This window comes from Chiloscyllium plagiosum, chromosome 19 (genome assembly GCF_004010195.1).
Source record: "Chiloscyllium plagiosum isolate BGI_BamShark_2017 chromosome 19, ASM401019v2, whole genome shotgun sequence".
Lineage (NCBI taxonomy): Eukaryota > Metazoa > Chordata > Chondrichthyes > Orectolobiformes > Hemiscylliidae > Chiloscyllium > Chiloscyllium plagiosum.
Genome location: NC_057728.1, coordinates 50,428,928 through 50,456,043, shown reverse-complemented (window position 1 = coordinate 50,456,043; position 27,116 = coordinate 50,428,928). Strand labels below are relative to the sequence as shown.

Sequence of the window (27,116 nt, the reverse complement as noted above, 5' to 3'; positions counted from 1 at the left end):
GAAGTTAAGACAAATGGTCAATTAACCTGTGCTGAACTCTCTGGTTAAGAGGTAGGCATTGGGCAGAAAGCACTGCAAAATGGGAGGGGGAAAGCTGCATCACAAGCATTTAGTCTCAGATATTCCTATTCCTTTAATCTCCGTTGTGGTGTAAAGCTGACATTATAGAGTCAGAAACCTGAAGCTGGGTGAAGAGTTGTAGTGTATTCAACAAGAAAACAGTCTTGCCCTGATATTAGGGGATAAATTTTGAAGTGATCTACTTCTGATGCACAAGACCATACAGAAGATCATCCTGTGGCGTAGCGGTCATGTCCCTATTTCTGAGTTAGGAGGCCCAGGTTCAAGTCCTACCTACTCCAGGATGTGTAATAGCATCTCTGAACAGGTTGTTTAGTAAAAATAGAAGACAGTTTTGCTCAATTAGGGAACTGATAAAATGTTTGCCTCATTTGACTAATTAGCTTTGTGTTGTCCATTTATTTCACTATTACCTCATAGGCATCTCATCAGTAGTCTTAAACCAGGAACAAGTATTGTTCTATTGAAGTTATTCACAAGATGATTTTCATTTAAAATATTCATCAGTGTCTCTAAATACAGCTTGATACAGAGAATTCAAATGTATTTCATGGAAGTAGACCTGGTGATAACGCAATGATCACTGTATTCAAAGCAGAGGAACAAGTAAGTGGACATAAAGTTAAAACAAAAGTGCTTTAATGTGTAAACACCTTAAATGTGTAAACTGAACTGAATTCTTAGCAATATCTTACCTGCAATGATACCATCCATTTGCTCCAAGGCAGCAGCCAACATCTCACTGGCATCAGTCATTTTTTATTCTTGTAAATCAGTTAATGCCACACCTGAGGCAAAAGGAAATAAGTGTGAAGCTCCAGTGTCCAAGATTACATGTTATTGCAATAAAAATCAATAATAATCAATCACATACTGGAACTCTGTATTTTTTCATTCATTTAAAACAACTCCCTCAACTATGTTTGACCTGAAATTACCACCAATACAGTAAGAGTTTGAGAATGCCATTTATCCAAAACCCAAAAGAACTGTTATACCATGGATATTTAGCATGAGCGTCAGAATAAGCAAGAGAGGCATGACTAAGAAAGAAAAAAAACTGGAAGATGCAGAACAGGTTCGAAGAGCTGAATGGCCTATTCTTGTTCCTATTTTGTATTTTCTTCAATCCATCAAATCCAAATTCACCATATTCTTATGCTGCAATTCTCATTTTAGCTACAGAGATTTACATATTTGTGCATATATACGTACAGCTGCACGCATTGTCAGAGTGGGCAGGCAAGTTTACACATGTTGGCAGACTAGGTGCATGCATTTCAGGATTTGGGGTTTAGTTTAGCAATTCAGCTGCTATGCCTTGTGGTGCATAAAGGCAGAATGTATGCCCAGTCTACTCTGCCAATACTTTGTTCACCTCGAGCAATACAAGTTAGTAATGATTGGTATTGCTATATGTATTTTTAAGAGGTAACGGTTCCAAGCTTTCTACTATTGTATCTGCTTAAGTAAAATGCAAACACCAGTTAGTAATCAGCAACTATTCCAGTCCCATAACTGTTTTTGTCTACATGCCTGTGGCATCCTTCGCCATAACAAAGTATCATTCATTTTTTAACTGCTGGGAACAAAGGTTAAAAGGTTAGATTTTCTCTGATTCTCGTACCAATTGCATCAGGAGAGTACACATATTTTTCACAAAATGACATCAAATACATAGTTAATATAAAATCTAACTACACTGAGAAGCAAAACTAGAATAATTAAATTACAATTAGCAAGCCAGTTTTGGTTTACAAACTCATCTTTATATCTCCATCGCACTGATGTCTAGTTTAAGCAGTGTTCAGCACTTGTGAGTGTTTATTTTGTGAAACGGTCTTATTGATTCGAAGGTAACAGATTTAATTTAAACCAAAATTGGCACAACTGTACAAACACTGCAATTGTAGGAGACTTTTATGGAAAAAATGTTTTTCTATTGATACCCAAAACTGAATGAACAATCACATGGGAAGAGATGAAAGAAAAAGGACTGTGGCCATGTCAGTGAACAATTCTGGAGCCATGTATACGGGCAAATATACACACATAATCTACACGAGAGAATCTTCCATTCAAATGGATCTTTCTGCTCACACCAATTTGGAACTTTTGATTCAGGAGGACTGCTGGAAGCAAATGGGAGAAGGTGGGGTTCAACTGGTTCTAAGCAGCATTCTGAAGTGTACCCTCAGACTTATGCAAATTACCCTTTTCCTTTCCACCTTTTGGATCAATTCCTGGAGTCTGCACCAGTTACTTCCAATGTTTACATCTCTGCTAACTTGCTTCCTCTAACTATGAAGTAACCATTACAGCAAATATTTGTGAAACCACTATTCAGGAGACGTTACAAATATTTCCTGGCATTTGTTTGAACTCTGAAGTTTGGTCTTACACAGGAAAGCATCTAACAACTGAATTAATCTTCAGCTATCTTCCACAAGCCTGGCACACAGTCAAAAGTAAAAAGTTTAAATCAAACAGCATTATGGTTTAACTGCTGGAAACAAAGGTTAGGTTTTCTCAGCGTTGTTGATTCTTGTACCAATTGCACCAGGAGAGTACTTATTTTTCATAAAATATCAAATATATTGTAAATATAAAATCTAACTACACTGAAAAGCATACACAAATTATTTACAATATACCTCATTTTGTTGGGGTTAGCAAACAGCTTACAAACTAGAAATATTATCCACAAGAAAGATGGCAATACGCAACTCAGCTATATGCACAATGATTTAAACAAGGCCAAGCCAGTATATTTTAGTCCAAGTTTGGAGACTCAGAAACAGTATTTAAACATGCTGCAAAGACAAGATTCCAGCATTCCATTCACTTCCCCTTGCCCTATGTATTTCCAACACTAAAATGATAAATGTGACCATGTTAAAGTTCCCATGGACATTTACCCATGGAAACTATAGCTATCCTTAGAAGCTGGTGAAACTCCTTGCAGTAGTTCAACTCCATTGGTCAGCAATTTCCTGAACTTGGCTCCATCCTAGAACGCATGGAAAACACAAACATTGAGCAAATCTTCAAGTCCTATGCTAGAGTATGTAGTGTAGGTGTGGTCAAATGCTACACATCAAGTCTAATCTCCAAACAATATGTGTTTTTAAAGCAAATGTGTATTAGATGGAGTTTCTCAAACTTGGCCTTAAGTGAAATATCATAGAAACACATGAAAGACCCCTGTTGGGAATAATGACTCATATTTTTTAAAAATAGAATACACAATATAGGAGCTAAATAGATTGATCAATGTCAGGTTTATGTCGGCATTTATGCTCCAGATGAGCTTTCTCCCATCTGCTCTTCATCTGGTCATTTATTTCCTTTTCCCTTGCCTATTTATATTGCTGCCTTCTGACTTTAAATTACTTTGTGCTATCGATTTAAATTCATTTCTTATTACCAATGCGACCCTGTCCCCTCTGCCTATCTGGCTGTCGTATCGCAAGAACATGTATGCTCCAGCAGGGGTGGGGTAAGAGAATTTTCAAACCTGACATGGAACCCTGAAGTCTGCAATACTCTGCCCAAATTTATTTTATGTTGTATAATGCATTAAATGTATTTCTAAATTATTGGCAAAACAAAATCAAAATCAAAATCAGTGAAATCAAATGTACTATGGGACCAATGACTAGAACAAACATGCAGATAGAAACAGTTTGGGATGTAAAAAATATCTTTACATTGAAAAGTGATTTTGTACTCCCAAAGTGAGTGGCAGAGTGAGCAAAGAGAAAACATTAAATCTATATTTCTGCAATTTAAAAATGGACATGGCACATGTAGTCTTAAAAAGACCAGTAAAATGACAAATGTAAGAAGTTTATAATCTGTGAAAGTCCACTGGCACATTTTAAACATGTCAATGATTCCATTTCAAATGTTAAATCATGAATCTCACTAAGTACACAGAAAGGCATGTACTAACTGTGTAGTAAGCAGGTGGTACATCCATTCCAATGCAATCTTCTATCTTGTTGCTGAATTAGTAATAAAACAGAGATTTTTTCCCCTGAAACTGTGCACTCAGTAGCAATCCATGAGTCACTAAGAAATGGCAACTAAACAATCTACCCATCAAATTAGACTTTGGTTTACATGCAAACCATCCAGCCTCTGACCCAGTCAGATTAATTACAGACATATGTGAATGCTAAACATAAGACAGATGAACGCAGTTACGCCTTGACATTCGGGCAAAGTTGACTGAATAAGGCGTCATATAGCCTAACAAAACTGGAGGTCAACAAAAACACCTTCAAGGCTGGTGGAGTGCATGACACAGGATGATGATCATGGCTACTATAGATCAAATTACGTAGATACAAAAAAGTTCCAAATTATTACCCTCACAAACATTTACTATATTTTCCACTTTATTTTTTTTTAAAAAGAGAAATCATTAAAGGTGTGCATTTCCAAGCAATATCCACAAATACTAAGATGTTGTCATTTAACCTTGAAATAAAAAAAATTAAACCAAACTTTAAAACATTTCACAGTAAATGTAAGGGCTGCATCAAGTACAGAAAAGTAAAAATATAATTTTTAAGATGCTGCAGAGAGACAAAGTCAAACATTGATTGTACCGAGTTCCTTGCAGAAGTTAAACATTCCCTTCCATGGCCCAGAGAATACTAAGTCACTGTTTAAGCAGCTTATATTTAGATTTTTTGATTTTTTTTGGCAAGGAAGGCCAATTCAAAGCTAGATTCTATATTCTTCTTCTCAAAATATACCCTTCTGCATTCCTCTGTACTACATGCCAACTTAATTAATTCATAGCACATCTGCCTAAGTGAGAAGGCTGCAGCTCTGACCCCACTCCAGGACACACTGACATCAGTACATTCTAGACTGATATTTCAGTGCAGTGCTGAGTGTGCTGCAATGTTGGAGATGACTCATCCAGACATCACGTTAGAATCACATATACTTGTTTAGGTGGGCATGAACGATCCCAATATACCATTTCAAGAGCAAAGGAGATCCTATGTACTGGTCGAGATTCTTTCCTTAATAATTAAAAGCTCTTTGAAAAGCAATGGTTCCATTTTATTTTAGATTAGATTACTTACTTACAGTGTGGAAACAGGCCCTTCAGCCCAATAAGTCCACACCGACTCTCCAAAGAGCAACCCACCCATTCCTCTTCATTTACCCCTTCACCTAACACTACGGGCAATTTAGCATGGCCAATTCACCTAACCTGCACATTTTTGAATTGTGGGAGGAAACCAGAGCACCTGGAGGAAACCCACGCAGACACTGGGAGAATGTGCAAACTCCATACAGACAGTTGCCTGAGGCGGGAATTGAACCCAGGTCTCTGGCGGTGTGAAGCAGTAGTACTAACCACTGTGCCACCCTAAAATTAACATGCACAAATGTCCCTGAATAGGATCGAACCACCAACCCTTCGGTCAACAGCCGAATGTGCTTCTTAGCCTTTTTGGAAGTTACCAGTGAATCTGCTTCTAGCAGTATTTTAGTCAGTGCAGTCTAAATCAGTATAACAAGCTGCATAAAATTAATTGTAATTCCATTGCTGGCTCTTTTGCTAATTAACTTAAATCCATTTCCCTCTCATTACCCTTCTTGCTAATGGAAATAATTTCTCCTTACTCTAACAAAGATTTTTCACAATTTCGGTCACCTCTATTAAAACCTCCCTTAACCTCTGCTCACCAGGAGGATATTCTCAGCTTTATCTTTCCTTATAATTAAACTCCCTCTTCCAAGTAGTTGAGATCTAGAAAGCATTGTATTAGAATGTGACAGGCAGTTTTAATAGAGGCACTGAAGTAGAATTAATACTAGGAGAAAGTGAGGACTGCAGATGCTGGAGATCAGAGCTTAAAAATGTGTTGCCTGACCTGCTGCGCTTTTCCAGCAACACATTTTTAAGCTAGAATTAATTACTACCTATAAGTAAAGGGTGTCCATGCAGGGCTACAGGTAGAAGGCTGTAAATCACTTCTTCATACCGCCAGCACAGATGTGATGGCCAAATTGCCATTCTACCATGCTGAACTTGGAAGATGCTCAGTGACTATTCTGCGATCTTGAATTCATGGTACCAATCCAATATTATTATTAGCTTCCTTCAGTCTATCATACTCAACCTTACTTTGTTCCCCTAAATTTACAAACTTAGGCCTGTTACATTCCTTGTTACTTCATCAGGAAGAAGGGCTCTTGCCCGAAACGTCGATTCTCTTGCTCCTGGAATGCTGCCTGGTTTACTGTGCTTTTCCTGCACACACTCTCGAGTCTGATCTGCAGCATCTGCAGTCCTCACTTACTTCTAAAAAGGACAATTGTAGCATTTTGTAATACGTTCCTTTACAGTCAGCCTGTTCAATAATTACAGCCCATTATTTTGCTATGTTTGGCTTGTTGTACCGTACAATTGTCCAGAATACAGTTGTGAAATTCTTGTGTTACTTGGGCTATTTTTGATTTTTACAATTTAAAAATGAAAATTTTCAATACTAGCCACGTGATTTCTCTTGGTACTACAGAACGTTTTTCTCATCAAGACAGATACAAGAATGCCAAATATCAATGACAGCAATAATCAGTTTTGTTTTTATATATTCATTCATGGGATGACAGCATCACTGGTTAGGCCAGCACTTATTACCCATCCCCATGTCGTATGAGAAAAGTTGACTCAGCTTGGCTTAGGCATTATTCCCCCATGATTTTGGGTAATTCAATAAAGGCACAATGTTTTATCATTAATAAAACTTTGTAAAATATATTTATAAGATGCGTTGTTTTTCATACAGAGGACAGGACCTTAACCCACATCTGACTCCAGACCTACAGCAATGTAGTTGACTCTTCAAAGTCCTCTTAGCTTAGCAAACATTCGGGTGCACACAACAACCGAAAAGGAATAAAACTGGACAAGCCATCTGACATAACCCAGGCATCACAAACAACACCCAGCCCCCTAACCCTTGCAAACTCATTATTAACATTTTTTGCAGGGTGTAGATGGGGGGGGGGGGGGGGAGGGGGAGAGATGGGTGCTGTTCCAAAATTGGACAAACACTCACAGCACAGCCTGACTGCAATTCTACATTTAGATTCAAACCTTGAGGCCAATGTCCCAGACAGCAACATCCTTAGAGAAGTACAAAGGCAGTAGGAGTATACTTAAGAGGAAAATTAGAAGGGCAAAAAGGGAACATGACATAGCTTTGACAAATAGGGTTAAGAAGAATCCAAAGGAATTCTATAAATACATTAAGGACAAAAGGATAACTGGGGAAAGAACATGATCCCTCAAAGATCAGCAAGGCAGCCTATGTGTGGAATTGCTGGAGAAGGGGGAAGGTACTAAAAGAGTATTTTGCATCTGCTTACTGTGGAGCAGGCCATGGAAGATACAGAATGTGGGGAAATAGATGGTGACATCTTGAGGGGCATGGATAGGGTAAATAGACACGGTCTTTTCCCTGGGGTGGGCATAGGTTTAGGGTGAGAGGGAAAAGATATAAAAAGGGACCTATGGAGCAACTTTTTCAAGCAGAGAGATGTGCATTTATGGAATGAGGTGCCAGAGGAATTGCAGAAAGCTGGTACAATTACAACATTTAGAAAACATCTGGATGGGTATATGAATAGGAAGGGTTTAGAGGGATATGGGTCAAGTGCTGGCAAAATGAGACTAGATTAGGTTAGAATATCTGTTTGGCATGGACAAGTTGAACCAAAGGGTCTGTTTCCGAGTTGGATATCTCTACGACTCTAATTACGAGCAAATTGCCCAATGGAAGACCAATGCACAACTCCTGTTTGAAATGTCAGCCTGAACACAATGGCCTCTCTTTGTGAAATAAGTTTCTATCTTTCCATGACTGCAGTCATACAACTGCAAATAGAAAACTTTGACAGACAACCAGAATTTAAGATTAGTGTGACAGGCTATATACCTATTAGGTTGTATGTTTACCAAGAAATGCTCTTTGTACGAATAGGAACTTTTAAAAAATGTTCAGATATTGGAGTTATTTGACAACTGATGGTACTTTAAACTGTTAGGGAAGCATAGTTTTACATATAACAATACCAGGGAATCAGGGATGCCAGAATGTGAGGAAACCTAAGTTATTACAGCTCCTCTGGATACAAGGCTATCAGTCGTTTTAGGTGGCGATTTTAAGTGAAATTAAAATGATACCTTAGAGTGCTGGGACTGCACTAAACACCCAATTTTCAGAATTACCCCAATCTTAAAATTCAACGTCTCAATCTTACAAGAAACTGACATTCGGCCAATTGTGTCTAAACAATTTCCTTAAGGAGAGCTATCCATTTGTCTCACTGTGATTCTGAAAGAGTCATGTAACGCAAACTGAAACATAACCCTAGTTACAGGTAGAATGACAAGTGTAAGCTTTTTGTTCAGAGAAATTTCAATAGTGTGGTTACTAACAAAAGGATCTGCAAACATCTCAATTTTCAGAATGTCAAGGTTACAACTTGGACTGAGGGTGGCCTAACATGGGACATTCTGGGGAAATTTGTCTATTGAGAATAATAGTTGCGAAGGCAAAACTTCTTTGCTGGCTAAAACATTTCAACTACTTTTTCAATTTAACCATAACATTTGAAAATGAAGAACAACTTTTTTCTCAACAGCAAAGCTCAGTTTTGTCCCTTTTTTTCACATGGTTGGTTTACTCTAACTTCAATTTGCCTTCATTTGTCAGAACATTGAGTTGGGGCATCATGTCGTGGCTGTACAGGACATTGGTGAGGCCACTATTAGAATAGTGCATACAATTCTGGTTACCCTGCTATAGGATGTTGTTAAACTTGAGGGGGTGCAGAAAAGGTTTACAAGGTGTTGCCAGGACTGGAGGGTTTGAGCTATAATGAGAGAGTGAGTAGTCTGGGGCTTTTTTCCCTGGAGCTTCAGAGGCTGAAGGGTGGCCTGACAGCTTTATAAAATCATGAGGGGCTTAGACAGGGTAAATTGTCAAGGTCTTTTTCCTAGGAGTCCAAAGCTAAAGGGCATAGATTTAATGTGAGAGGGGAAAGATTTAAAAAAGGACCCAAGGGATAACTTTTTCACACTTATGGAACAAGCTGCTACTTAAAAGACATCTGGATGGTTACGTGAATAAGAAGGATTTAGAGGGATATGGGCCAAATGCTGGCAAATGAAATTAAGTTACATAGAGATATCGGGTCAGCACGGACGAATTGGACCAAAGGGTCTGGTCCATGCTGTATGACTCTACAACACCAAGTGAAAAATGTCATTAATTTCAAAAAACAAAAACTATTTTTTCTACATACGTTTATGGTCACTTCTTCAATATCGCTGGGTCAAAATATTGGAACTGGCTCCCTAATAGCATAATGGGCGGACTGCTGCAGTTTAAGGCGACAGCTTACCATCTTGGATTGGGCAGTAAATGCTGGCGCATACAATGATCCCCACAACTCGCGAGTAAATAAACAGCGACTCTGTAGCACCACTCTTGATAAAGGCCTGAAGAACTTACCTGCAGGAATAGCTACATGGCACGAAACTAGGGAACCAAAGTAAAAACCCAATTGACACCTTTCCTCACTAATTTACCCACAGTAGATATGTCTTTTGATGGTAGAATAGGTAGGAGTGACAATCAGTTATTGAGAAAAGTTACAGCTTCATACTGTTTGATGTTATGCATTGATTTAGTCATTTTTTTAAAAACACTAACAGGTACAGTGTTACTTCCTGCAATGTTTTGATTCCAAAATAATAATATCGTATTTACCCTTTCTTGGATTCTAACTTTTACACTGATCCTCTTATCTTTAGGTTATTAATTCCACATAGAACTCTTTCCTCTACCCACTTTATTTAAAAGGTGGGCACCTACCATGAGCCTAAACTGGTTGATATATTCTTTATGGCTCATTCAGTAAGTCAACTTTAACCCAATTCCAGCCAAGTAAATGGTTAGCGCAAACGAGTTCCTTATCACAATACTGATGCTGGTGTCCCTTCAAATGGAGTTCCTTTTGCACATGGCTGATCTGTTTATCTCCAAGACATTTAGCATTGTGGCTCCAGTAGCAATCCAGACATTACCTCTTTGTTTTATAATTCAATTCAAATGACACTTGTCCTGGCGAGGTCCACAACAACTGGCTCCAGTCCTTCCCTATCGCGCCACTTCAAGATACCTCCTCTCTCAACACTGGTTACACAATATATCCTCCAGCACTTCTATTGGTAACTGTAAAGGGTGATCTCTATTCCCTACTCAAATGACATTTTTCAAATTTTTCCATTCCTATTGATTCCTTACTAAATGGAAGCATGAGTTAACATCTTTTAACATACAATTGATTTATTTGTAAGAAACAATGCCAAGCCTTCACTATGAAGTGCTGCTAACTGGATAAAAGTATCAATAACCTCATAAGAGGTTTACATAACAGAAAGAGGCAAAGTGGATGATGATTGCCTCTTGGAGAAAGTGAGGACTGCAGATGCTGGAGATCAGAGTCAAAGAGAAGAGTGTGATGCTGGAAAAGGGCAGTCGGTCAGGTAGCATCCAAGGAACAGGAGAATCGATTTTTAGGGCATAAGTCTTCATCATGCCCTGAAACATTGATTCTCTTGCTCCTCGGAGGTTGCCTGACCGGCTGTGCTATTCGAGTATCACTCCTTGACTCTGATTGCCTCTTGAGCAAATCCAACTAACCTCAGAACCTATGAATTGCATTTGAAGTGACCATATACTGCAACTAGAACCCCTTTTTTATATAAGTGAATAAGAGTATAAGACTATAAAGAAAGCAAAAAGATGTTTTAGCCACAGGGATTAGTATATGTGAAACAAAATACTCATCCACATCTGCTGCAGTCGTCATGACCTGTTGCTCAAAACTGGAATAGGGCAGAAAAACACTAACCCCCATTGCTCAACTTAAATTACTGAATGCAAATCAAAAAGGATATCTGGACACTCAGAATAGAAGTGCATCCTTGACAAAAAACGTTCCCTTTGAATGGCAGGGGATAAGGTCAAGGATGACTAGATGGAGTAACATCCCAGCGCTCAACAATGGACAACTTTAAAATTTCACAGGTGTTGGTAGCCAGATAAAAAATATCAATAGCCTAGCAAATCATAAGTGGTTTACAGGATGGAAAAAGAGCAACTGGATGATTGCCGCTGTGCCAATACTTCAGTAAATCTAACTAATCAGTAAGTTATTTGTTGTCCACAGTCCACATGCTTCTTTTTACTTCTGCTCTTTTTCTTTATTTTTTTCTTTTGTTTTTCTTTGGAGACTTTTGCATTGGGTTAGTCAGCGAAATCAGAGTGGCAGCTAGAGCGGGCCATGTGTGGAATGCGGCTTTTCCCAGTGATTGGAAGCAGCAGCAGACTGGGCTCCTCACAGTTACTGGAGGCAGTGGCTGCACGGACATCAACTGTGTGAGAGGCCGGCAGCAGCAAAGATCCTCCAGCGATTGGAGATGGCAGCAGACTTTAAGATGGCAGCACCAGCAAGCCAACAGCTTGGAGGGTGGCAGCTGGAGCAGGATCCTTGGCAAGATGGCAGCAGCAGTTTGGTCTGGCAGTGGAGGCAGGGACTCCTAGTTGCAATAGGCTTAGAGCAGGGACTCCTAGTGATGGCGAGATGGCAGCTACAGTGATGGCAGTGTGGCATGCCCAGAGCCAGGGCTCCTAGCTTCATTGAAGCAGCAGCAGAGCTGGGGACTCCTGCTGAGTGTGGGTTTGGCACTGAACCCAGCATCAGCGAGATTGCGCCTAAAATGTGGTGACTCATATATTGGTACGTCTGGCACAAACAGCAGCAAGACAGTCCAGGAGTTGTTGGTGAGCCGGCTCAGGACTCTTTCAGTTATATCTTTTTTTCCTTTTTATTCTTGAACTATTCAAAATGGCACTGGATTGTGACAACTGTTGAAGCTTTACCACTGTATCTGACTGCATTATTCACTGTAAAATGCAAGTGAATGAGTAACAAATCATAAATTACATTCAGGCAGCCATTGCGGGTCAAGATTACAATATTACTAAAAATGCAAACCTGTAGCTCAGTGACAATGAGCTCGCTGTACAGTCAATTTTTAAATCCCCTTAACAGGATGAAGTCAACAGCAGAATGATAAGTGGATTCTCAATTTCTGAGTTTTAGTAAATTAGCAGCACCAAACCTCTAGATGGCTAAAATGACAGCAGCAGTAGCAACAGAGGCGACACATTCCAGCAGCAAAGGTGATTGGTGTATCATGTCCCAAGAGGCAGCTGACTTAAACTCCAGACCAGGGCTACAGTCAGGGAGATAAGACATTAAGATTTGGACTTTTTCCCTGTTCTTTTGAATAGTGACTAAGACCTAGACATTTTTTTCTTTTGGCTCTGTTTCTCTTATTTTTTTAAATTCTGATTTTGTATTTTAAAGATAGACAATGGCATTGCACACTTTACTGCTCTTCTATATGGCGGTACTTGAGTACTCATGACAATAAAATCTCATTCTAATAAAGCCAACTTTTTTCTTGTGCTTGAAGTTTTCAAATTTTTTTTAAAAGGTTCTTAAAATTCTTGACTGAAGGTAGTAAAAACTGTGAAAGGCAAGATTGTTTAAGTATGATGGGGTGCTGGATTTAGCAAGATTAAATTACAACAGCAAGACCCTTTTACAACATGAACATGGGCTATGACTGCAGAAACAGCTTTCCTCAATATTTTCACTATACTGCTAGGTGCAAATTCTAAGTGGCAATAAATTGGGATAGTATCACATGGCTAAGAAACCAACCATAATTTTGAGAGAGAGAAAAAAAAACAACAATCTATTCAGTCTTGGATAAGCTACAAAGGGAAAAGTGATGATTACAATGGCCCCTCCAAACTGCGCAGCTGCACAGAGGTTCCACTCATGCCAATCGGTTACAGAAACCATGACTGCGTATGAACCTTGGAAATCTGTACAGCAGCAAAAAAAAATTACAGGTCACGCAGGAAATGAACATGTCAAAAGGGCAGGTTTAAACTGTAACTAAGGAGATAATTACAAGTGACAGCACAGCTGAAGAAAGAGACACAAAAGACATGGGGATGTCGGGAGACAAGAATGATAGGCAATGGAGGATTGAGCCACATATGCAGATATACAAAGATCTCAACAACATTGATAGATAACTACAAAGTGGTTTAAGAGAAGTGGTGAAATGTAATAATCATCTTGATAATAAGGTAGTCTTCCAACTAAAGCTGTAGTATGATTGGGAATATCTCAAACTTTAATTTGATATCTAAAAAAATCAGCACTATTTTAAAACCTTAGTTTATTTCATCTGTAATCATTTAAGCAGCAATTGCCGAGCAATAAGTGGTTGCTCTCTACGTTTCGATTCTGCTAGGGCCACTCAGCTCTTGGCCTCATTTCAGCCCTGGTTTAAGTAATTATGAAAGCCCAGTTACAGCTGCTTTTATGTACAGATAGATCTGGGATAACATGCGTTTCGGCAGCACGATCTAGCTGTAACATCACTGAAGATTTAGGGAACAGTATTTTGGAAAAGGCTTACCTCGTTGGCAATAGCACGATTCCTGCAGAGATCGGTTCACGCAATTTGTTCTGCACATGCCATTCTGCATGTGCACAATGTTAGCTGCCAACAGGGAGCAGTCTTCTGAGAGAGGTACTGTACAGAGGGCAGCTTTCTTAATTTTTAATGTACAAATTTATTATTTTGTTAATAAATATGATTTGAACTTCATTCAGGCTGTGCGATATTTTGTTAGACTTTTGAGTATATTTGAGTAAACGTAAGTGATTTCTTTGATAGTCTGCCCCAATCCCCACTTTTCCCCAAAGGCCCCATTATTTCTATTAAGTGAGGTTTCACTGGAACGCAACTACGGTGTTATAGGAGAACTACCTGTAATGCAAGATCAATGTTAGTGGGTCCAGCTTTTGACACCAATCTCACAGCGAGCTTCAGCTGGTGGTAGTCTTGATGAGAACCGCAACAAACAGCAGTTGGCACATTTAAATCTGGAATTCTGGGTGCAAAATAAATTGCAACTGGTTGATACAAAAAAGTTGGCTTAGTCATTCAAAATACTGTTCTTTAACCTTCCATCTACAAAGAAAGGAATGATTAAATAGCTTTTTTTTGTATTTTGAGAAGGTGCTTTAAAAAGATGCATTAACTTGGTGCTTTTTAAGCTTTAGCATACAAGTCTGCAACCTGTTTATACAACTAAATTCACCTCACTGGAACATGAGAAAGAATCACAAAACTGAATCTAGGACTGCGATGGTTTTAGCAATGCAGAGAACAGTTTTCTAGACAGCCTTCCAATTCAGCATCATAAAGAACAACAGGCACTGAAAGGGATAACAGTTAACATATCAAGTCAAGGAAAATTTGGCTCATTCCAATGAGATCTGATCAAAGATCAATTAAATATTTCTAGCCCATTTAAGTTGTACTGACCACGAAGTGGTTATCCACTTTGACAGGAAATGAAGAAAGGCTCCTAATTTTAGTGGATATGGGAAGTTTGATTTCCAAAAGGGACCTGGGTGTATTTGTACATCAGTCACTGAAAATCAACATGCAGATACTCAGGTTGTTGACTGTTTGGAATCACTACTCAAAAAAACTTGTGGAGTAACAGATTTCTAGAGATTAAAGATGACAAAAGATATGAAGTGCATAGAAATAATATTGAGGTAGATCTACCACAATCTAGCTGAATGGCAGCACTGACATGAGGGGCTGAATAAGACCATAAGACATAGAAGTGGAAAGAAGGCCATTCGGCCCATCAAGTCCACTTCCGCCATTCAACCATGGCTGATGGACATTTCAACGCTACTTACCCGCATTCTCTCTATAGCCCTTAATTCCTCGCGAGATCAAGAATTTATCAATCTCTGCCTTTAAGACATTTAACGTCCCAGCCTCCACTGTGCTCCGTGGCAATGAACTCCACAGGCCCACCACTCTCTGGCTGAAGAAATGTCTCATTTCCATACTAAATTGACACCCTTTAATTCTAAGGTCGCGCCCACGGGTCCTAGTCTCCCCACCTAATGGAAACAAATTCCCAGCATCCACCCTTTCAAGCCATACATTGTCTTGTAAGTTTCTATTAGATCGCTCCATAACCTTCTAAACTCTAATGAATACATGAATGGCTTATTTGTGCTCATATTCCTTTGCACTTCAATATTTTATAATTGACTAATGGAAGTGTGTTTTGTTGCTGGGTGAGCAATTATTGTCCATGCATAGTTACCCGCGAGGAGGTGGAGAGTTGCCTTCTTTGACCGCTGCAGTGCATTTGGTGTAGGGTCACCCAATGAGATAAAGAGTTAATATGCTCTGCTGACCTTTAGGAAATTGGATGCCCCGAGACAAGGGTGGGATGCCCCTGATTTGCAGATAGGTTGTAAGGAAATCACATTCCCATCTTTTGGCATTCAAAGCCATTTGCATGGCCATTTCTTATTCAAAAGCCATTTACATTGTCATCTCCTACTAATTACATTTTCGTCTCTTGTTCAGAAATCAATAAGAACATTACAGTTGGAAGGTGACTATTCCCCTATAGTTACAAAAAAAAAATTTGCAACAGATTTGACCATTAAGGAACGATTTGCATTATATTGTTTCTAAGGATGAAGTAGTCACTGCATTGTGTCTTGAATGGCATGCGACTGTGGGGGAATAGCTGGGGGTTGTCTTGTGGGTATTATTGTGATGTAAAGATTTTGTATAAAGTGTAGTTGTATAAACTGTTGTGTAAAGTTGTATAAACTATTTCTTTTGTTCAGAGAAAGCTTTTACCATGACCCCATAAGCCCTGCAAGGTGTGTTAAAGGTTCCTCCAGAAAGTTTGTACTGTACCGTGCTTAATAAAATTTGGTTCACAGAAGTTGGTGTCATTGCAGTTGCATCAAGTATGTAAGTATCTCAGGAAAAAGAACTTCACATCAGTACTGAAGGAAGGAGTTCCAGGATTTTGACCTAGTAATACTGAAGGAACAGAGGTATACAGGGTATCTGCAAATCGGGATGGACATTAACATGCAGATGATGCTCTCATCCTTCTGGATGGTAGTGGTCATGATTTGGAAGATGCCGTCTGAGAGGCCTTGAATTTCTACAGTGTACCTTGCACATCATTAATGCTGCTGCTACTGTGCGTCAGTGGCAGAGGGAGTGAATGCTTGAGGTTGTGGTGCCAATCAAACAGGTTTGCCCAGAATGGTATCAACCTGTAGTTAGAGTTTTTTTAAATTAATTCATTTGATGTAGGTATCACTGGCTATGCAAGCATTTTATTGCACATCACCAGAGATGGGGATAATTTCATCACATCCCTGACTTTTGCCTTGTAAATGATGGACAGGCTTTAAGTAGCAAAAAGTTGAGTTACTCACTGCAAGATTCCTAACTCTGAGCTGCTTTTGAAGCCACAATATTTTAATGGTTAGTCCAGTTCAATTTCTGGTCAATGGTAACCAAGACAGTTATTGAAGGGGATTCAGCAAAGCAATATCTTTGCAAGTCAAAGGCAAAAATCACATTCTCTGCTTTTGGAGATGGCCACTAGCTCATATGCCTGAGCTCTGAATTTACTAGTCATTTGCCAACCCAAGCCAGGATATTGTTCACAGGTTGCTCAACTTCAGCATGAGCTGTGAATGATGGTGAACAATGGTGTAATCATCAGCCTACATCCCATCTCTGGCTTTATTTTGGTGAGAAACTCATGAATGAAGCAGCACAAAGCGACTGGGCTAGGAGACTACCCCGTGGAATCTTTTAGCAATGCCCTGGAGCTCAGACAACTGACCTCCAACAACCACAACCATCATGCCTTGTGGCAGGTGAGACTTCAAGCAGCAAAGAAATCCCTCCACCAACTCTCACTGACTAAGTTTGCTAGATATCTTGATGATCAACGCAATTTGACGTCAAGGGCATTCATACACACTTCAACTGTGGAATTCAGCTCTTTTTTTCCATGCCTGGAAAACCAAGGTTGTAACGAAGTCAAGAACTGAGTGACCTTGGCAGAATGGGCTGGTTATTGCTAAGCAAGAGCTCCTTAGATGATTACAAACAAAATAAAGACTTTAAAATAACACTAATAACTTTAGTACCTTACCCGATTACAGTTTGAGACATTCCCAATCGTACTACAGCTTTAGATGGGAGACTATCTTACAAATAAGTTTATCTTTCATTTTTACGCTGCAGTTGGATATTAGGAATCTTCTTGACACATGAAATATACCAAGCATTCTTTTTAAATTTGCCTCAAACACATATTCAACATGTAGGAGTAATTTAATAGGAAGTTAATTCCTGAGTATTGCATCATACTTCGGCAGCAAGCCTGGAAACTTTGGTTAATAAGCTTCAATTAATTGAGAATTATATTGTACAAGTAGCAACTGCTTTCTGTAACAGTAAGCTAATTCACAATGCAACCTAAACCACTAAGGAACATTGTACCAGTAAAACTGAATCCCAGAAAATAGTAAACCATATTAATCACAAATACTTGAATATGAATAGTTTTATTTTCGGTTAAGTTGGTTCCACTGCTAATACCAGTGTCGGTACTTTATTTTAAAACAAATGTACCGCTAATGTGATTTAATTGCACAAACAACCAGATGTTCAACAAGAAAGCAATCAGAAGAAAAAAACCAAGTGATGGAAATATTAGGTCAGGCAGTACCTGGGGAAAGAAACAGTGTTAACATTGAGTTGAACGTGATTAATCCTCTTGCATGCATTATTTATTTTAAATTTTAGTATTCTGGGAAAATGGAAACACCAACTAAGTAGTACAGGGAGCTCCAAGTGGATGGCAACATTCAATTCTGCTCAATAATGTTGGAACTTATTGGCACATTTTCAGTAAATTACTCAGGACAGTTTGAATATCACAGAAAAACAATTGAGGTCAGAGTTGAAGCGACAGAACTGGCATGTTAGGATATTAGCTGTACTACTAGAAAAGAATCATGAGCAATTGGATGGCACTGTGCTGTTAGAACTAACTCAAGAACAAGGTCTAGAAGTTAGTAGGCAGATTGGATAGGCTGAAACATTTTTCATGAGTGTGGAGGAGGTTGAGAGGTAACATTACAGGTTTATAAAATCATGAATGGTATAGATAGGGTTAATGGCAGACATGTTTCCTAACATGGGGGAATTTCAAGACTAGGGGGCACATTTTTGTGAGAGGAAAGAGATTTTAAAAAGATGAGGTGCAACGTTTTTACAAAGAGTGTGGTTTGTGTATGAAATGAACTTCCTGAGGAAGTGGCGGATGTGGATACAGTTACAACATGTAAAAGACACTTGGATAAGAACATGCCAGGAGCAAGCAGGTAGGACTAGTTTAGTTTGGAATTGGCATGGACTGGATGGATTGAAGCATCTGTTTCGTTGACACTATTTTAAATCTAAAGTATTGGAAACAGGGTTACACGTATTGTAGATCATAACTTGTATGGTTCAGTCGTCTTGTTTGTTCAAAACTGTGGAATCTTGTGGCTTTATTTTCTTAAAGTCCCTGGAGCACACGTTTTGCCTACTTTAAAAATAAAGGTTATTGGTTCCTAACCAGATCATAATTTGGTGATCTGATCTAGGATATTATAATAAATTTGATGGCCAGATCTGACAAACATATCTTCCTTAGAACTGAAGGAAGGTGGAAATGTATCAAACAAAAACAAGCTTTGGAGAAACTCAAGAGGTGTGACAGCATCTGTGCAGAGAAAGCAGAGCTAAGCTTTTGGGTCCAGTGAGTCAGCTTCAGAACTCAGGGCTCTGAAGAATTGTTAACGGACCTAAAACATTAACTCCACCTACTCTCCACAGTCCTGGAGTTTCTCACGCCATTTCTGCTTTCATTTCAGATTTTCAGCATTCACAGTTCTTTGCTTTATTTTACTGTTGTTCACTGTTAAGTTTCAGGAATTAGATGTACATCTTTTAAACTTGCATATGACACCACATCTTATTGCAGAATAAAGGTCATGAAGCTTGTAAGGAAGAGTGCTCAACTGGTACACAAATTTCAATGCAGACAAAAGTGAGATAGGGCATTTTTTGTAAAAGGATTGAGAAAGTCACGGTGCTTTTAAAATCAGAATCTAACCAGGATAGAAAAGTGAAGGGATTCAGGAATACAGACATGAATCACAAAATAGAAATAAAGATTAAAAAAATTAAGCAAACCAAGTATTAGACTTCATTTCAAAAGAATGGATTTTTTTTTAAATGAGGAAATTATGTTAAACCTACGTAGAATTATGTCCATTGGTGAGAGAATGGAGATTAATATAGTACAGAATTTCAAGTAACTGACAAAAGCAACAACTTTAAGAAAAACCTTTTTCTACACAGCAATTGTCATATGGAATGCAATGCCAGAGTGTGTGGTGGAAACTAGGTTGATTAGATTAGATTAGATTAGATTACTTACAGTGTGGAAACAGGCCCTTCGGCCCAACAAGTCCACACCGACCCGCCGAAGCGCAACCCACCCATTACCCTACATTTACCCCTTTTACCTAACACTACGGGCAATTTAGCATGGCCAATTCACCTGACCTGCACATTTTTTGGACTGTGGGAGGAAACCGGAGCACCCGGAGGAAACCCACGCAGACACGGGGAGAATGTGCAAACTCCACACAGTCAATCGCCTAAGTCGGGAAACAGGTTAAATCAAAGCAATCATGAGGGAATTGGATGACCTGAGTAAGAATAAACGTGCAGAGTCTGGCAGTGGTGGTGGCACTAACTGAATAGCACCTTTTGAGAGCCAGTATATTCAAGATGGGCCAAACAGCCTACTCCAATACTGTAATAATTGCGAATTTGGTTAGATTACATCCGGAAGCTGTGACTCAGTTCTGATTCCATATTATAAAGTCCAACAAGGCATCAGAAAAGGGCAAAAGAAAATTCACAAGGATGATACAACAACTGCCTTTGAATCAAGGGAAAAACTGAACAAGTTGTGCTTCTTTTCCTTAGAAAAAGGAAGATTCATGGAGTAACCCTATCAAGGCTCATTTCTAGGAAGGCCAAAATAAAGATTCTGAGGACGATTAGATTTATAAAGTTCAATGGGGAATTCAAGAGAAACTTCTTTAGTCAATGAAAGTTTGGAATGCATTACCAGCAGGGGCCATTGAAGCAAATAGTACAGATGCACTTAAAGGGAAGCTGGATAAGAAGGGGAATAGAATGGGTGTGTATGCTGATAGAGTTAAATGGAAAACGGTTGGAGACAGCTCTGGCAGAACATTAACGTGTACAAACAGGTGGATTAAAAGCTCAATTCTGTCCTAACTCAAATATAAACAGCTGCCATATAAACTCCAGACCTGAAAATATATCACTGTTCTTTCAACATCACTGGGTCAAAATTCTGCCTCCCTAACAGCATTGTGGATCAAAATACATCACATGAACTGCAGCAGTTCAGGGTGGCAGCTCACTGCACCTTCTCAAGAGCAACTACAAGAAGGCAATAATTGTTTGACCATCACTAATGCCCATATCCCACGAGTGAATTTTAAAAAACTCTCCTAATCTAAATGGTGTATGCCATATTCTTAGACTGTGCCTCCTGGTTCTGGACATCACAGTCATTGGGAACATCCTTCCTGCATTTATTCTAATTTAGTCAGAATCCAATATGTTTCTAAATGTCCTCTCATTCTTCTAAATTCCAGTTAATACAGTCCTAACTGATTCTGTCACTCTTCACACATCAGTCCTGTCATCCCAGGAGTTAGACTGGTAAATCTTTGTTGCACTCCCTCCATAACCAAAACATCCTAACTCAGGTAAGGAGACCAAAACTGCACACAACACTCCAGGTATAATCTCAGCAAGGTCCTAAACAACTGCAGGAAGCTATCCCTGCTCCTGTACTCAAATGTATTCGTTATAAAAGACAATATACCATTTGTCATCTTCACCTGCTGCATCTGAATTCTTACTTTCAGCAACTGGTTTACAAGGACACCCAAGTCTTGCTGAACCTCCCTTTTCCAATCTATCACCATGCAAATAATAATGCCTTTTTGTTTTTGCTACCAAAGTGGATAATCTCACATTCATCACATTATACCACATCTGCCAACTCTGTCAACTTGCCCAAATCACAGGGAAGCACCTCTGTATTCTCCTCTCAATTTACATTCCCACCCTAGGTTTGTGTAGTCTGCAAACTTGTAGATATTCCATTTAGTTTTTTCATTCAAATCATGAATACATATTTTGAATAACTTGGCTCCAAGCTCAGAACCCTGCAGTATCCACCCATTTATTCCTATCCTTTGCTCCCTGTCTACCAGCCAGTTCTCTATCCATGTCATCACACTACTCCCACTTATAGGTACTATTATTTTATATGCAGGCCTTTTACATGAAATCTTATTAAACGCATTTGGAAAGTCCAAGTAACACGAGGGGTCATAGCTTTAAGCTGTTTGGCGGAAAGTATAGAAGGGATGTTAGAGCCGGATTCTTTACACAGAGTGGAGAGCATGGAATGCGTTGCCAGCAGCAGTTGTGGAAACAAGGTCATTGGGGATATTTAAGAGATTGCTGGACATGCATACGGTCACAGAAATTTGAGGGTTCGTACATTACATTTACCTTACATGAGGACCAATGGTCGGCACAATATCGTGAGCTGAAGGGCCTGTTCTGTGCTGTACTGTTCTATGTTTTATAAGTAAACCACATCCATCACCAGCTTCTTACTTGTCAACTATACTAGTTACATCCTTAAAAAATTCCAATGCATTTGTCAAATATGATTTCCCTTTTATAAATCCGTGTGGACAGTCCAATCCTGTCACAGATTTCTCAGTACTCTGTGAATGAATCTTTTATAATGGTTGCAGTCATTTTCCCTACTTGCAATGTCAAGCTAAAAAGCAAAAGATGGAGTTTCAGACTGTAACAAGGGACATAACAATTGTTTTCAGAAATTAGTTCAGTTGACAAGGGTTCAATTCCCACACTGGCTGACGTTACTACGAAGGACTTGCCTTCTTAATGTCTCCCTTTGCCTGAGGCTTGGTGACCTCTTTGATAAGAATCAGGAGGTGCCGGTGTTGTCTGGGTTGGACAAAGTCAAAATTCTCAAAAACTCTGATCACATGACACCAGGTTATAGTCCAACAGGTTTGTGTGAAATCACAAGCTTCCGTAGCAATACTTCTTCATCAGGCGTAGTGAGAGGGGGTACACCAACATAGTTTATAGGCAGAGATCAAAGAGAGCAGTCCTATGGCTCGGAAGAATTACGGAGACTAAATCTTAAAAAAAAACACCATTCCAAAGTTCTTTCAAAATTCTGACTGACAAGAAGCTCTCATTCACAATTCAGAGCAAATCATCTACCTTCAATACACAGAAATCAACAATTAATTTATTCCTTAACATTCAATTGTTTCTGCTACAGAACCAACTCAAATTTAACAGATCCTAAAATATTGTGCACAGGCAAAAGCAGGTCAACTAAAAGATCAGAGTCGTAGAGTCAGAGAGATGTACAGCATAAAATAGACCCTTTAGTCCAAATCGTCCGTGCTGACCACATATCCAACAGAAACCTAGCCCCATGTGCCAGCATTTGACCCATATTCCTCTGAACCCTTCCTATTTATATACCCATCCAGATGCCTTTTAAATGTTGTAATTGTACCAGTCTCCATCAGTTACTCTGGCAGTTCATGCCATTCACACACTACCATCTGCACGAAAAAGGTGCCCCTTAAGTGCCTTTTATATCTTTGCCCTCTCACCCTGAATCTATGCGCACTAGTTATGGTCTCCCATCCGGAGAAAAGACCTTGTCTATTTACCCTATTCATGCCTCTCATGATTTTATAAACCTTTATCAGGTCACCCTTTAGCCTCCCACACTCCAGGGAAAATAACCCCAGCCTATTCAGCCTCTCACTATAGCTCAAGCTCTCCAACCCTGCCAAAATCCTTGTAAATCTTTTCTGAATGCTTTCAAGTTTCACAACATCCTTCCTATAGCTGGGAGACCAGAATTGCACAAAGTGTTCCAAAAGTGGCCTAACCAATATCCTGTACAGCCACAACATGACTGCCCAACTCAGATACTCAATGCACTGACCACTAAAGGAGAGAATACCAAGTGCCACCTTCACTATCCCATCTACCTGTGTCTCTACTTTCAAGGAACTATGAGCCTGCACTCCAAAGTCTCTTTGTTCAGCAACACTCCCCAGGACCTAACCATTAGGTGTATAAATCCTGCCTGATTTGCCTTTCAAATGTGCAGCACTTCACATTTATGTAAATTAAACGCAATCTGCCACTCAACCAATTGGGCCATCTGATCAAGATCCTATTGTACTCTGAGGGAACCTTCTTCACTGCTCACTACACCTCCAATTTTGGTATCATTTGCAAACTTACTAACCATACGTCCTATCCAGGTTTCTGAAGATACGCCAGAATCAAATGTGATGAGCTGGAATAGCCAGATTTCTATTTATTCATGAATAGGTCAGACCTTGTCTCTGTGAAACAGATATCATTATCCACTTGTCTGTCTGGCTGAAAAACAAAAGAGCAATGAACCAATACCACAAAAATGTTACTCACATAGTTAAAAAAATATACCCAAAGCCCTTCCCACATCATTAAAAATTCCACATGAAGTAAACCATGGGGAGGTGATGGCCTCGTAGTAATATGACTGGATTATTAATTCAGAAATTCAGATAATATGCTGGGGTACAAGTTCAAATACCACCAAGACAGTTGGTAGAATTTGAATTCAATAAAAATGTTAAGAATCTACTGACGACCACAAAATCATTGTTGACTGTCAGAAAAACCTATTCAGTTCACTAATGTCCTTAAGGGAAGGAAATCTACCATCCACACTTGGTCTGGGCTACATGTGACTCCAGACCCACAGCAATGGTTGACTCTCAACTGCGCTTTGAAATGGCCCAGCAAGCCACTCAATTGCATCAAATACTACAAAGTCACAAAGAAATGAAACTGGATGGACCATCTGGCATCGTCATAGGACCCTGGATCAAAATCCTGGAATTCCCTAACAGCATTGTGGGTCAACTTACACAGTATGTAAACTGCAGACTCAAGGTGGCAGCTCACCACCACCTTCTCAAAAGAAACTAGGGACAGCCAATAAAAATACTGGACAGCCAGCAATGCCCAAATCCCACATTTTTAAAAATCTCAACTACAAATTACAATTTAGATCCATTTTATGGCCACCAGTCCCAATCATGCTTCTAGATTTTCTAGTTTGCTTCCATGGATTTACATTCGACTGTCTTATCATGGTAAATTTACTGGAATAGATTTCTCTTTTCTTTATTTAGGAGGGAAAAATTTTTGCTGTTAGATTTCCTGAAACATTCAAGTTTGCAAGAAAAGCTCCTTATACTTGTTGATAAACAATTCAGAAACTGTTTTGCATAATGCCCTCCAGCTAAAATGGAAATAATTAAATGGCCTTGAAGACAAGAGTAACCTAATTGCACTCCTACCCTATCCAAAGCCAGAACTGAGTCACAAGAGAGAAAAGCAGCTGGCATTCTTGTAAAACTCCAAGCAATTTAAACTACAGTACATGACACAGCATCAACGAACGGTTAAGTGTCCCATTAACTGAACAGCATTGTTGATTAATAAACAATTGCATTTTGCACCACAAAAGCAAAAGTATGGTACTACTGAACTAATCCAGCTTTTCTCACTACAAATCAGTTAAAACAAATTACTACTCTTTATAACCTCTGTCCGCCTACTCTAATTAGTGGAATTACTGTTCTGTAAATTAGATACAGTTGGGACGTAAAGAGACAACATTATTTTTAAAAGGCATCTAATTTTTTTAGTAGAACGCTTCAAACATTTAATCTTAATGAACAGAAAACATTTAATTAAATTCTGTTCAGAATCTGGTTTGTTTCAGCCCGAGGGTTAACAAGTTAAAATGTTTGTTAGTTTTTACATTCATTTGAAAGTCTATTCATCCATCCCAACACAAACTTCACAACTTAACACATGATACAATACTGAAACGACACATTCATAACACAGGTGTGTGTCAAGGCTTATAAATTAACAATGCAGTTTGACTATTTAAAACCCCTGACTTTTTCAACTGATGGCTGCAAGAATACTTCGCTGAATTTCAGTTATTACTATATTGCAGCTCCTCAAATAATCAAGAGCATCATAGAAATACCAACACAGCACATCTGCAAACACTAACTGAAAATCACAACACTAGGTTGTAATCCAACAGGTTTATTTAGAGGTACTAGCTTTTGAAGCGCTGCTTCTTCATCAGGTAGTTGTCCAACACCAGCATCTCCGAATCAAACACTAACGGAGCAGCCTGAACCCAATCACCCATTTTCCCTCAAAATTGTAACTTATTGTACTCATTAAGGTGGAAGACAGTTGTGCCAGGAAAAGGAAGGCTTGCTCATTTCAGAATCTGGCTACAGCATCAAGCATTTTCATGTTTACCTTTAATCATTCATGGGAACTGGAAATCGGTGGCTAGCCCACTATTTTATTGCCCTTTGCTAATTGACCAGAAGGCAGTTTAAAAGTCAACCACCCTTCTATGGTTGAAAGTCTCATGTAGGTCAGATCATGTGAAGGTCATCTAGTGAATCAGATGGGTTTTTTTTTAAACACAACAATTGACAATAAGTCCATGGTGACTTTTAGACTTTTAATTCCAGGTTAGTTATGGAATTCAAATTCTACTATTTGACACGGCAGGATTCGAATCTGGGTTCGCAGACTACTAGAGTGTCAATTAATAGTCCAACAATAATACTAAGCCAGGGAATTATAGACCGGTGAGCCTGACCTCGGTGGTGGGCAAGTTGTTGAAGGGAGTCCTGAGAGACAGGATGTACACGCATTTGGAAAGGCAAGGACTGATTCGGGATAGGCAACATGGCTTTGTGCGTGGGAAATCATGTCTCACAAACTTGACTGAGTTTTTTGAAGAAGTAACAAAGAGGATTGATGAGGGCAGAGCAGTAGATGTGACCTATATGGACTTCAGTAAGGCGTTCGACAAGGTTCCCAATGGGATACTGATTAGCAAGGTTAGATCTCATGGAATACAGGGAGAACTAGCCATTTGGATACAGAACTGGCTCAAAGTTAGAAGACAGAGCGTGGTGTTGGAGGGTATGTTTTTCAGACTGGAGGCCTGTGACCAGTAGAGTGCCACAAGGATCGGTGCTGGGCCCTCTACTTTTTGTCATTTACATAAATGATTTGGATGCGAGCATAAGGGGTACAGTTAATAAGTTTGCAGACGACACCAAAATTGGAGGTGTAGTGGACAGCGAAGAGGTTACCTCAGATTACAAAAGGATCTGGACCAGATGGGCCAATGGGCTGAGAAGTTGCAGATGGAGTTTAATTCAGATAAATGCAAGGTGCTGCATTTTGGGAAAGCAAGTATTAGCAGGACTTCTACACTTAATGGTAAGGTCCTAGGGAGTGTTGCTGAACAAAGAGACCTTGGAGTGCAGGTTCATAGATCCCCGAAAGTGGAGTCGCAGGTAGATAGGATAGTGAAGGCAGCGATTGGTATGCTTTCCTTTAGTGGCCAGAGTATGGAGTACAGGAGTTGGGAGGTCATGTTGTGGCTGTACAGGATGTTGGTTAGGCCACTGTTGGACTACTGCGTGCAATTCCAGTCTCCTTCCTATCGGAAAGATGTTGTGAAACTTGAAGGGGTTCAGAAAAGATTTACAAGGATTTTGCCAGGGTTGGAGGATTTGAGCTACAAGGAGGTTGAATAGGCTAGGGCTGTTTTCCCTAGAGCATCGGAAGCTGAGGGGTGGCCTGATAGAGGTTTACAAAATAATAAGGGGCACGGAGTCTT

General features: G+C 39.4%; 1 protein-coding gene across 12 annotated transcripts in view; it reads right to left on the bottom strand.

The window, feature by feature from the left end:
* ppfibp1b (PPFIA binding protein 1b) overlaps positions 1-27,116 on the bottom strand; it is a 177,576-nt gene that overhangs the window by 118,692 nt on the left and 31,768 nt on the right. For 11 of the 12 annotated variants that reach the window (XM_043709806.1, XM_043709810.1, XM_043709809.1 and 8 more), the window contains exon 2: positions 777-869. In XM_043709806.1, coding sequence (XP_043565741.1) covers positions 777-837 — 61 coding nt within the window. In that variant the 5' untranslated portion in view covers positions 838-869. Of the gene's footprint in view, positions 1-776; positions 870-23,633; positions 23,746-27,116 lie in introns of those variants that run through there. The other variant, XM_043709808.1, reaches the window with a different exon arrangement.